At 39.4% G+C, this 13815-nt stretch overlaps 1 protein-coding gene across 1 annotated transcript in view; it reads left to right on the plus strand.

Annotated features, from left to right (window-relative positions):
• NR4A3 (nuclear receptor subfamily 4 group A member 3) overlaps positions 1-12268 on the plus strand; it is a 29422-nt gene extending 17154 nt beyond the window's left edge. The window contains exon 8 of the mRNA XM_050311525.1: positions 9299-12268. Coding sequence (XP_050167482.1) covers positions 9299-9558 — 260 coding nt within the window. The 3' untranslated portion in view covers positions 9559-12268. The remainder of the gene's footprint in view (positions 1-9298) is intronic.
• Positions 12269-13815: the final 1547 nt, after the last annotated feature.

The following is a 13815-nucleotide window of genomic DNA, read 5'->3' on the forward strand; positions in this document are numbered from 1 at the left end:
CTAAAAAACAAACTGCTTCTAAGCAAATTGTGTAGCTCGTACAGAAATATTCAAAATACTTGCTGAATTCCCAGTAAAAGCCTAATGAAATGCCCAGAGCTAGGTCTTCTGTGTAGGAATACTTATATCAAGGCAGCTCGAGAGCTAGAAGCCATACAGCTAGTATAGCTCATCCCTCAACAAGCTAGCTAGACCAGAAAAACTGCTTCATGTGGCAGGCAGGCTCCTTTTGGTAGCCAGGCTACCCCTAGGTATTCCTCACACTGCTTTTCCGAGAGAGAAAATCAGAGAAGAGTGAGAAAGAAGTCATATTCTGTGGCTGTACTGAAGCTTTTGGGTGTGCATGTGACCGTATCACCCCTTCTGCCTCCTGGGGTGAACAGCAGGAAGCTAATGTCAGAATCTGCTAAATCTGGGCAGTGAGTACAAAACATGGGAGCATAACCTTTTAAAGTGTAATTTTCTCACTCCTGAAACAACAAAGCCCCTTGAAGGTACACACTGCATACCTTGGGCTTCTTGCAGTTGAAGAGGCATAGCTGGTGGCAGTAGGAGTAGCTGGGACTAAGGGTGTCTGACAAGCACACAGGGAAAGTTGGAGCAGCAGTTGTCTCTACACAGAACCTCATACTCATTTCAGAAAAGCTGGTAGTATAATGGTGCAACTGTGTCATCACTGTGAGACAGGGCTTCAGTGTGCCCTGAGCTGGATCTTCCCAGGGATACTATAAGCTCCACTGGGATAGATATTGATTTCCTTCTGCATTTCAGGCATCCACCACTTTTCAGGCAGTGGGCTCAACAATACCAAACGCAAAGTCTTCATTTTACGCAGGACGAGATAATGTTGGGGAAACACTGAGATAAAATGTTCAGTGACAAATATAAAACCTAAAATTGACCAATTCCTGATGACATTTGTGGGGTCAAGATTTTGGCTTCAAAGTGTGCATGGTATGCTTCCTTCCTGCGTTTTGGTGAAGGGTAGTGTATGTGTGTAACTCTTTTGTTTCTTAAGAAAAGCATTTTCAATTTTTTGATTACTTTCTGTTCATTCCTCCTGCGGTTGGAAAGGGTACTTTAAGGTCCAGATTCTACTTTCTTTGAAAACATATATAAGATCCGAATAAATCATTGGAGTTGGCTTTACGCTGTATAAAAAAATTTCTGAAATGAGTAGTACGTTAAAGTGAAAAAGAACATTCCCAATTAATATGTCCACTGACATATGTTCACACCTATTTACATATGTGTATTATAAATACATACATGTATGTGTATACACACTGATATACATATATAAAGTATTTATGTATGTGTATGCATTTAGGTATCTCTAAATCAAGGACAGGTTCTGTCTCTCTCCATATATATTTACATACATGCATATGCTCATGCAGGCATATATGCTCATATATATATATAGCACATATCAATGATTTAGATCATTTACTATATATTAGATATGGTTTTTTTAGATAGACATAGGTAGTGTGTTCTTGGTTATCTTCCTGGAGACCAGGAGAATGCAGGTTGATGAACAGAATTCCCAGCAAGCCAAGTGAACGTAGAAAAAACGAATGTGTAGGACAAAAACTTACTCTCCTTACAAAACCATGCACCGTTTTAACACGGCAATTTGTTCAGTTAGACACTGCTTGCTTGCCAAAAGTTTTCCAGTGATTGGCTCAGGTCACCCTAGGATAATTAGAAATAGGTTTTAGTTGGTAACAGCCCACATTTCTTCCTTTCCTTGATCATAAGCCTTCCAGGAGTTTGCTATATTGTGCTGGTCTTCCCAAAGTTTCTAAACAAATGGAAGCAACTGTTGCCTTTAAAAGGAGACTCCTTCTGTACATAAAAGTTTTAGAATTTTCTGTATTTGTCAATCTTCTCTTGATTTTCTCACCTGTATAAGATGGTGTTTAAAATGAATGTACTTTTCTGCTTATTCTTTTATTTCATGAGGCTGGTATATCTCTACTGATTTGCTCTTAAGGACAGCGTATACTTTCATGTGATCTAAATTAGACCAAAGCTCTAGTGACGTATTCAGAGGTTTCAGATGTCCAAGGGCAGTTAGCTAACTTAGGGACTCAGCCACAAATTTGGTCACCTGAAAACTGATGGTACTGTATAATGATGAACGATATTAAAAAAGAAACAAACCTGTAAGAGGAAATCAGGTGATTATGGCTAAGAGAACACTACACCACAAAGTGCTGCTGGGCAGAGTTCTTTTGAGACTTTCTCATTAATAGTGTATTGAAATTTCTTATTCAGGAAAGCCTTGAGGTTTGCCTCTGGTGTGGCATCCCAGAATGAGAAATGGCTTCTTGCCTCCTCCCTGTGGTTTGACTATGACAAACCATGTACTGGTTTTCAGCTAGTCCCATCAAAAGAGAAAAAATAATAAAGAGAAAATTTGGAAATCTGAAACCAGAAAAAAATCTAAAATATTGAACATTTTTAAGCATCATTTTGAGGTTTGGCTTAGATTTACATGGGTGTTCCAGGTGCTATTCTTTAGCTCTGGGGAAGGTACTCTTTTCTCCTGTAGTGAACTGTTGGAGGCAACGGGTAGTTAGTAGAACCTAGTTCGAGTCCTCTTTGTGAGTCAGACCGAGAGAGTTACCTTTTCAAGGAACATGGGATATCTGACTATTGAGTATCGCTGTCTTTTGTCTTAAGACAACTTGACATGTCTCACGGGCTGCAGAATGGCTGTTGTGCCTGATGATCTGGGGACAAGCTGATGCTCGGAGGGACACTCAGGGCCCAGTCTCCGATCTGATTCCAGCAGGAAGGGAATCTAAACATGGACCTCCCATGTTCTACATGGATATCCATGTAATTAGGCTGAGAGATAGGAAGGAGCAGGAAAGCTCTGTTTTGTGAATCTAGTTGTTTGTCTTTAGTAACAACATGGCAAAACAAAAATCCTGGCTTGAGCAAAATTTTCTTGATTATTACACAGATTGCTCCAGTTCTTATTTTGCATTAGGAAACTCTTCACGACTTGATGGTTTAACCAAAAATAGGAACAGACAATAACCCTGTGATCTATAATAATCATAGCCTATTTTAATACTGTACAGTATCTTAGATGGCATCAAATTCAAGAATTGTCTCTCCAGATAAAGAGAAATTGCTTCTGGGAATAATGACCTGTTTGTTCTTCTTGATTTCATGGGTGCTGTCCATGGTCCAAACAAAGAAAACAAACCTTCTTGTATACTAGTCATTGGCAGTTTTCGCTGAGGGAGAAAAGTGAGAGGAGTCACCACTCTCTTTGGCATATTCTCTCTCTATTCTGCAAGAATGACAGGGAGAACTAACATCTGTTTCCCAGTGAAGGAAGAGGGAATAAATGTGAAATTCAATTTTGGAGACTAAAAGACATTCCACTGTTCCCAGTATCCCAAGATATACTGAAGGCTGTTCTCTCATTTTGGGATGTCAAATCGTCTCCCCAGTAACAGCCCCAGTAGTTCCAGGAACCTTTAATTAACCCTGCTGACTTGTTTGGAGCTGCAAAGCTCCACTTCCTATCTCAACCACAGCTGCAGATGACAGCATAGGGTGCATGGTTATAAGCATATATGGTAATTTGTTCTGTTTAGTTATTTTGAAGAGAACGACGAGAGACTTAGTGAGTATCACAGGACTCACTAGTTCACCACACTGTTTGCTTTGAGGAAAACTAAAGGCATGCATATTATTTTGCATTATATAAATCATTAGAGACTCTGTATATTTGTGCTTTTTCTATTTATTTTATATTTTCTGGAAATTTGTAGTATGTTGCCTAAAAGGAAAAGCATTATGTCAGATTGCTGCTGAAGTTTTGAGTCCTTTCAGATAAGACACCAGCTTGAAAGAGCACGCAGAATGAAAGCAGTGACATCTGGTTTATTGTGTCTTGTAAACAGTTAACTTAAAACTCTGTAGTGCCAAAACTCATCTTTTTACTTTAAGGTACTCCTCTAGCATCTTCCTCTCTCTGTCTCTCTTCTCTTTTTTTACTTCCTTCAGCTGGTTAAGAAAGGCAGGACACAACTTCCTCCAGAGCACATCAGTGTCACTCAAAGTATCACCCAGAGGAATGTAGTTAGGACTCACACTCACCCCCACATCCCCATGAAAGCAAGAAAATTAGTTCTGTCATGTTCTTTTTCTTTGGATCACTTATTCTGTTGGTACGTAGGATCTAATGAGCTGAAGAAGAGTGCCAACATAAAAAGGAAGTGCTGGTCATCTTGGGACAAGTTCTGTCATTAGTTCCACATGGACAATTTCTATCAGTTTAGTGTGTTTATGGATCATAAGTGTTCCTGCACAACCACTCCATGCTAGACTGGTTAGTGTTGAAGATGACCAGATATTAGCTCAGCCTGTACTTGAAAATGCTTCCTTAACTTTCCAAATCACCATTTATAATGCTCCGGTTTACATTTTTTTTCTAATGGTGTGAAAATATAGACTGAGAGTCCAGTGCAGATCATCTCAAGGGCACACTCTAACTTCTGCCTGCTCTAGAACTGCTAGTGTTGTTTTTTTTTCTCAGTCTCTCTCTCTCTCATCAATTCGCTCTTCCTCTCTGCCCCTTCCTTTCTCTATCCACATCAAACTATTATTGTTTTGCCCACTTGACACTCTCAGTGGGATGCTGCTGAGTACAGAGCATTCTAGCCCTCATTCAGCCAAGCCCTTTCAGCATATGTTTTATTTTAAGTGTGTTACAGTCCAGCCCAGAACCACTGTATATATTGGGCTAATTCATACTCTTAATGCTTTGTTACACTGGCACGAGACCATTGAAGAATATTGTGAGGTTTCAATTAATTATGAGTTTGTGTTTGTCTTCCTGCTGTTGGGCTTTCCGTTCCAGATTACAAACACAATTTTTAGCACCATCAGTCATACCAAGAAATAGTAATGAGTCCAGTCTGGCTAAAAAAGAGTCTGGCTGCTGCAGTTCCTTCTGAACACGAATTTGTCCAGCCTACCTCTGGAAGAGGGGCTTACCTACTCTTCAGCAACAAATATCCTTCAGTCCTCTTGCCAGGATATCCTCTGCTGTGGGTGCTTCGTGTGCTGGGTCTACATAGCAGGTGGCAGACTGGAGGAGTGTAGGAGAGCTAGTTATAAAAAACCCCCTCCAGATTGCATTGTCTGCCTTCCCCCCACCACTTAGCTGAGGGAAATACTGTCAGCGTCAAAGTACTCACTCCTCCTTTTTCACTCCCACCTTTTACTGAGGCAAGAACTCTTTCTTTCTACAGCAACCAACAGTCTCTGTGTTACACTGTGGTTTTCTCAAAGGGGAGAGCAGACTATGGTGTTCTGTGTGGTCACCCAGCTCACCTGACTTTAGGCACCTCGCAGAGCTGATGGAGAATACAGGGCACCTCCAGAAGATGATTCATCCACCTAAAATTGCAACAACCTAAAAATGCCTATCTTTCCTTGATGTTAGGGGGAGCTTGAGAAGTCTGTGCATCTAGGTTGGGGATCCTTGCGAAGTGCCTGAGAGTTGGGCAGGATAAATATGGGCCAGATTGCTACAGGAAAGGAGACTCTGGGACGTGCCGAGTTGCAATCCTCCTGCATAATAGTGTGTGCACGAGAGAACCAGAAAGCTGTAGGCAACCGAGCCTTGTGTTTATTTGAGTTGTAGAAGGGGAAGAGGATTGTGAAGGGGGAAGAGAAAATCATGTAACTACATTGAAACCGAGACAATCAAGAGGTCTATTTTAAGTCTGCAGAGTTAATCAGTTGCGTTTCTGGTCAGATTGACACCTCAGAATAAATTAGGGCTAAAAGTGACCCACCCTGAGACAAAGCACAAAGCCCAGGGGTCTTTGAGGTACTCAAGCTCTTTGAGGTATTTGCACTTTTTGAGAGGCATTTCCCACAAACGTAGTGCTCAGTCTGCCTAACCCTGCCACGATCAACCTCGTGTCAGAAGTTAGGGAAAGAGAAATTAGCACAGCTGGTGATAAATTTTCCTGCTTTTTTGCTTTCTTCCTATCGAGCTTTTGCTGATCAGCATAATGACAGCACAGAATCACATTGAGCTTCCCGGGAAAAGGAGAGAGGTATAAAAACCTTGCTGTGTTCAATTTGCTGGGATGAGCTAAGTTTGCAGAGCTTTACAGAGGCAAAACTTTTTATGAGTCATCTTTGCCATAAATCACCATTTTTCTTGCAAAAATCAATGATATCCTAAAACACAAGGCTGAGAAATCCTATGTTCACTTTACATATGCCTCTTTAATTGTCATTATAAGAAAGTCTGAATACAATAATATTTACACACCTCCCCAGTCAGTTAGAGAAAATCTATCCATTTTGACCAGCTCTCCTTCTGAGGGTAAATCTTGGTCTTATCATTCCCATGTGGATAAGAACATCCTGTGGATGACAGCAAATGAAAAAAAAGTGAAAAAAAAACCCCAAAACATTCTTCACTGCCACTGCACACATTTAAAATAGGTGCCTGGTGCTGCTCCCTCTAGGTTGAGTAAGAAAGAGTGTGGGTCTTTCTTTGTGCAAACAGGACTGGGCATGTGGAAAAGGCAAGCAAGTGTGTTATTTGAACCCTATCAAATTTAAATCTATGAGTAAATTAGGACCAAGACTCCTCAAGTCTACCAAGGAGAGGAGGTATTTCTTAGATAAGTATGTTTTTCAGAAACTAGTTGGATACTAACACCAGAAACTGCAATGGCAGCAGAAAGGCTTTCACATAGATGGCTTTGGCCATCCCTGAGGCAGTTCCAGTCATGAGAAATCAACCTTTGTAGAGATCTGTAAGTAGCAAAAGCCATTGTATGGCAACTCACGCAGGAGAGAGAGGACAGTTTGGTTTGTCGGTGGCTGCTTTAATATTATGGCAGTGCAGAGCAGCTCAAGGACAGAGTATCTGTTAATTCTGAATTTCCATGCTTAAGGACAAAGTATCTGTTAATTCTGAATTTCCATGATTTTGTTATGTAAGATAAGATTACTAACACAATAATCTTTGCATGCATGTTTTGCATCAGTCTGTTTCATCATGGCTATTCACCAAAGACACGATTTGTTCATGAAACCTTCCGAACTTGTCAGTGGAAGACAGGCTGTTTAGTTCTGGCTCTAAAAGTTAATAAAGTTGCTGCATGCTCCAGAGCCAGAGCTAATTTTCCATACTCAGCAGCAAGGTACACACCTACTGAGGCAGCGGTTTAAAAATGTGCTCTGCTAATTCATAGTCAGGTTCGGGATCCATTCTAGTATTTCTGCTCCCTAGATCTGTAAAAATATCTTTACTTACACGGTTAGAACACAAAACAGATTAAAGGAGGGGAACTCTTCAAAGACTGTGAGATTAATTTAATGTCCTGCAGATTCTCTCAGTAGGCTAGTGGTAAAAAAAAAAAAAAAATAAAAGCCCTACAGCCTTTCCAACCTGTATAAAATATTTATCTGTCAAGATTTTTAATGGCAGAATCTGCCTAAGTATTTACTCTCAGTGACCTGTATAGTTAAGGCTTACATAATTACACTATACACCATTTACTGGAAAGGCTTTAAATATTCATTGACTTCTCATGTTTTAATGTAAACAAGGCACTTAGAATACCTAGGGTTTTTAATTCCTGCAAGGTGAAAAAGATGTCTGAAGCAGATGCCACTGTTTGGACGAGTGTTGCTGTAAAACAACAGGGCAGATTGATGGTACTTAAATGATAGAGCACAGTAGCTGCTGGGCAGAGACGTACATGTCTGCACATCTCTGATTCTGATCCCAGACCAGTATTATTCAGAAGCTAGATCTGCCTAAGTAAGTACAGTTGAAAAAAAAAGTGTAAAATGGATGAATATCAGTGGAAAATCAGACCTTTACATATTATGACTGCCTTCATTGAATGCTTTCTGTTTTATTGGTTTGTAAAGAGCACCTAGCCAAAACAGGTGGTGAAGGGAGGCAGCAAGGAGTTTACATGCACAGGCATTACTCCTGCTTCTAGAAGCAAAGAAAACTACTCTTTTCACTGTTCGTTAGGGGACAGGCAGAGAACATTCCCATTGCTTGCTCCTCCTGGCATAGAGGAACAAGACTTGGGAACAATGGGCACAATATGGCTGGTGGCTGCCAGGGATGGGAGAGAGGGCCAGGGAAGGAGGTGACTTCAAATGCATCAAATACAAGAACTGCCACATTTACTCCTCATCCACTGCTGCCATTGTTTTATACGTCTAATTGATTTAAATTAATATAACATGCATTTTCTTAGATTACCCTATCTGGCACAGTTCTATTTCATGTGTGAACTCTTATGACTTTGCTGTGAAGCCAGTTCTTACCTTGAATTTCAAAGTCAAAGGCAAATGAACACATCTCAAATTTGAGATTTTTGTTCTGATTTTTTTTTTTGTTCTATTTCAATATGTCCACTAAACCTTGATAGCAAACAACACAGAATTCTTTCCCAAGCAATGAACCTGCTTTTAATGAACCACAAATCTGATTCATTATATTTGTGCTTAAAGAACTGGGAATGCATTTAACATCATTGAAGTGTTTTAAAAAGGTATTTGAATGGGAACAAACCCCAGCTCCCCTTCATTTTAGGAGTGCTGAGTTTTTTTGCGATGGATAACACAGCAGCCATTCACTTTTGCTCACTCAAAGCAAAATAGTTAACTTCCAGGCTTCTTTTATCTTAGAGCTTTTAAAGATGAATAAGCTAAAAAGCAGCAGCTGATCAAAATAACAAAGGGTAGTAAGGTGCCTTTAGTTTCTTATAAGAGTGTCTGCAAATTCCTGGTGGAATTCTAGGCTGGGCACTGATGGAGCTGGCTAAGGATATCGATCGCCACTTGAATTCACTGAATAAATAATGGTTGCCATAGTTATTGAGCATTCACAACTGGTGGGGAAGCACGGAAATCTCCAAAACACCTCCTGTGATAGTTTTGCTGGAAAATCACCCAATTAATTCTGTCTCATATCATAAAAATTATGTCAGATATGCAGGATGCTTGGATTCCTTGTACTAAAATTACAATCATAACTGAGTATCTCCGTTGCCTGTTTTAGCAGCTAAAGAGAAGAACTTGCTCTCTCTTATTTTGCACGGCAGAAAGGTTCACTGACATTGTATAACCCCAGCTGTTTTGAAAAGTCTTACACTTTCAAAGCACTTTTTGCTTTGAGTTTCAGAGTATGGTTCTGGCTTATGCCGAAGAAAGTGGGTTGCCTCCACTTGTGCTAGAGATGCTGATGTGTTTTTTTCCTCTCGCTTTGCAGAACGACATGGATTAAAAGAACCAAAGAAAGTGGAAGAGCTATGCAACAAGATCACAAGCAGTTTGAAAGATCACTTAACTTTCAGTTGCCAAAACAAGGGACAACCACTTGAGTCTGCAGAGAAGGTACTGGGTGTTCTGGCTGACTTGCGTTCTCTCTGCACACTGGGACTGCAGCGCATCTTTTACCTGAAACTGGAAGATTTGGTGCCAGCCCCTTCCATTGTCGACAGGCTGTTTCTGGACACCTTACCCTTCTGAGTCAAACCACCCTCCTGAGAGGCAAACGCCCACCAGAGCAGGCAAATGGATCGTGACTTACAGCTAACATTTCTGCCCTCACTTAACAGAAAAGCAGCTCCGAGTCTAAAATGAGGTCTTTTCTGGCGCTTTGTCCTTACAACCTGAGGCCTGAAACTTACTGGCTTACTGGTTTGGGGTTGTGTTCTTTGTTTTCTTTTGTGTGATTTGCGTTTTTTAAATGGCTAATAAGGCACTTTTGGACAATGCTATCCCAGCAGCAGTAAAAGGTTAACATGACTGTTTTAAATCTGTTGTTTAACACCTCATGGTCTATGAGGAATAAAATTGTAGAAGCTGTGTTTGAAAACAAGAACAGCAAATAGTTGTTTGCCAGGGTAGTATGTGTTTTGTGAGGATACCTTTAGCATACTTCCTGCATCAAGGGCACATACATCAGCACAATCTAAACAAAAATTCACTTTTTTTAGCAAAGTACATTCAATTAAACATTTCATACAAATCAAATATAGCAAAATGACAATGGCTGTTAGCTCCCATGTTCAAGTGCAATTTTTTAAAGTGCTGTCTTACTAAGTCTCGTTTATTAACTAATTTATTTTACTAGGAAAACAAATGGAAGAAATCAAGTGAGAAAATTACATGCACTAACTTACCTGACAGAGTTTTCCGAACTTGATTCCATGTAGCGTGACTTATTGACAAATGTATGTGGAAGACACGGGAGCAATTGTGGCTCAGTTGTTCCTTAGCTAAGGAAACCCGAGTAAGTAGTGATTGGAGCATACAGGGTCAGCATCAGGGATAGTTCCATTTTAGACCTAACATAAGCGACTAGTTAGTAAACAGACAGAAGATCGTTTTCAAGAACAAGCAAGTCTTGTAAAATAGTATGAATGTAAGTGCTAGGAAGGATATAGTGGGCTGCGTTTAAACATTCCGTGTTCGTACTCCTTTTTGTATGTTTATACTGTTGATGCCATATTAATATGAGATAATTTGTTGCATAGTGTCTTTATTTGTATAAATGTTTGTATGCATGGTATATTGTAATGGCTTTGCCTGTATTTATTGCAATGACTGCCAGCTCATGGGAGCCCTGTTACACATGATAACTAAATGGGGTGTTCACACTGACTCAGATACACCAGTTGGAGAACTATATACATATATATAATGTGTATATATATATATGTATATAACTATATTTGTGTGCGTGTGTGTGTGCGCGTGTCTTTTTATTAACCATTTGTATATAAAATATCTGTCAAATCACAAGCAGAGTTATTTTACAGTTTATTTGCAGTGACTTCTAAGGCAGTACTGTTTAGCACTTTGATATTAAAATCTTGCTCATGTTTTGCTAAATTCAAATAATATTTAAAAATTTAGTTCTAAAAAACTTTATATGCACTGTATTAAGTCAAAATTTTGTTGGTCATTTTGCTAAGGAAATTTTTGAATGTCAACCTGATGTCACTGTATCTTTTGTTAGCTTTAAACATTCTAGCTTTTGTCTTTTTTTAAACTATGCTGTTTATATGGAAATTAAATTATACAATCAAACAGATGCCAAATGAATTGCCTAATTGCTGCAAAGGATAACCCAGATATCGAGTCACTGTATGGTTTTCAAATAGTAATCTGGTATTTTATCACTTACTATGTTTGGATGTGCTTTTATGAAAAAATTATTCTTATATCAAGATTTATAGTAGTGTCAATAGGGAAACAGACTTCTAATCACTATAGTTAATATTTCTGGTTTACCTGCAGATAATATTTGGAAAAGTATTGCTTTTTGTATTGACTTTTAAGCTTATGTGCAAACATAATAGCATAATTAAATATCAGAGAAGCTAATGTTTCTTGTAGGTTGCTGTAACAAGCCTGACCAGCAAGATAAATATATTTTGACTGAATTTGCTTTTGTATATACTTAATATATATATACATATATATATATACACACACTCACACACATGTGCGCATACAAAAACATACAGACACAAAATCCGAAGAAAGTATGTTTGCTTTCGTCTCCTTGTGTAAGACACAAGGTCCCTTGAGAAACTACTTTTACCTAGGGACAAATCCTGCCAGGTGCTGAGCACCAGCCAGATGAGGGCTTGCAGGAGCTTTTTTGCAAGTGGGCCCTTAGCAAGGATTTTCAGGCAAATCAGCATAGTACAGTAAAATTGCTTTTTTGTTGAGCAAGGTTTATTTATTAAGTGGAATGTGAGTGGGAGGTAGCAGGTTCAGAGCCCCATGTGAGATTTCACGTAGTCTGTGTCCTCCAGTCTTCCATAGATAGTCTTAGCTGTGATACTCTCCCAAATCCCATCATCTGTGGAATCGTCCTTCATGTCGACGTCAATACACTGATTCATCCTAGAGTGCAACCAGTGACAGGTCGCAGTGGTAAGAGGAAGAGTTAATGCAGAATAAATCTACTACTATTCTTAGAGCTCTCTCAGTGTGAACATGCCTTTGTCTAGGCAGAATTCAGGAATATATCAGGTGTTAAGGGAGAGTGCCTTGCTTTTATTTCAGACAACAGTGTCTCAAGAGTTTCTTCACTTCGCTAACCAGAATACTTTTTTTTTCTTTCTTTTTTTTTTTTTTTTTTTGTGGTGTTAACCTGTGGGTTGAAAGAAATGCTCATGTACATATACAATGTAAATTAAAATTATTAAATTGAATAACATTTTTTCAGAGGCCCCATGTGTGTTGAATAAGTATGCTTAATTCTGTTAAAATCTGATGTGAATTTTTTATCATTTATAAAACATTAAAAAAATTGTCTACTTGAGTCTTAAAAGTGGAAAAATTGGTGAAGCATGCTTAAGAACACTGGCAATTTAATGGCTAGTCTTTTGATTAAAATAGCTTTTATATAAATACATGCCTGCAGTATCTGGTTATGCAATCTCAATTAGATATTGAGAGTTGGACCATGGTTGTCCCAGAGGTTGAACTACACATGGACCAGAGCAGAGACACAATTCACCCCTCACTGTATTTCTCCTCCATGACATAAAGGGATTGTAATTAACTCACAACTGATGAGGCCACAAGGAAGAGAGGGGATGGCTATAGGGCTCATAGCACCTGTGTCTGGCTAGAAAGAGGACAGAGCTCCGATCCCATCTTTGCCCCTTTGTGTCAGGAAATCCTGTGAAGACATCACTCATCCTTTTCTTTAAGTGTGCATCCAGTTCCTTACCTTACTGTGCCTTTGCTTTGCGGGAGGGCTCACTTATCCCCTAGCAGACAAAACTGTTTGACTACAAACGTGTTTTCAACAAATGCAGTTTTGGGAGGCATCTGCCACTATTCCGGGTATCGCCATAAGTACTGATGGCTCCGGCACGCCTCCGCAAGGGGGTTTCATCAAATGATGTGCTCTGGTAGGCTGCAGGATTGGCAGCTGCAGGACTGGAAGCTCCTTCCTTGGAAACATGACAAAACAAGAGATCGGGCAAACTCTTCCAAATTATTTTCTGTTTTGTTTTTTTTTTTTTTTTCCTATGCCTTATTTTTAAAATCAAACTACGGATCTTAAAATTCTCAATGATAATGAAAATGTGTTTTGCATCCTAGTCCCCTGTTAAGCAAAACATGCAGACATTGAGATGGAGCCGAATCAGGATCTGAGTTTTCACCCTCCAAGACAAAGTTTGTCCTTAACTGAACTCACAATTATCTCAATTTGTAATTATTTTAGGGCCTTAAGTTGTGTCCTTACACATGGGAATACTCTACATTCTGATCTAATTCACCTGCACTTGGGTCTTTCTGTGTGCCTTGTGTGCTTATACTCCTAAACCACATCAGTGGCAGAGCCCTTGCAAAGGGATGTGATGCCCAGTGGTTACTCTGGCAGTGGAAGGTTGAGCTGATTCAGGAATATAATAGCGGGTTCCTCTGGTAGAGACCTTCCTTGAATAAGAGACTGGCACCAAGGCACCCAAAAATGAGAAACTGTGACTAGAGGTGAGTCAAAGCTCTCTCTAGAGCTTCCCTACTTTTACTTTTCACTTTCAAGTTCATTTGTCCAATATTCAAATCTAAAATTTCAATTATGCTGAGGAAGGAGAGAAAGTGGTTTAACTGTATAAAATTAAGCATGGTTCAGGGAAAATTTGGCAACTCTCTCTATGAAACATGTCTTTTGATTAATTATTTGTATTACAGCAACACCTAGAGGCCACAGCAGAGATCAGGACCCCTTTTTGCTAGCTGCCCTAATTAGCA

Source organism: Myiozetetes cayanensis, unplaced genomic scaffold (assembly GCF_022539395.1).
Source record: "Myiozetetes cayanensis isolate MyiCay16 unplaced genomic scaffold, myiCay2020 scf1, whole genome shotgun sequence".
Classification (NCBI taxonomy): domain Eukaryota; kingdom Metazoa; phylum Chordata; class Aves; order Passeriformes; family Tyrannidae; genus Myiozetetes; species Myiozetetes cayanensis.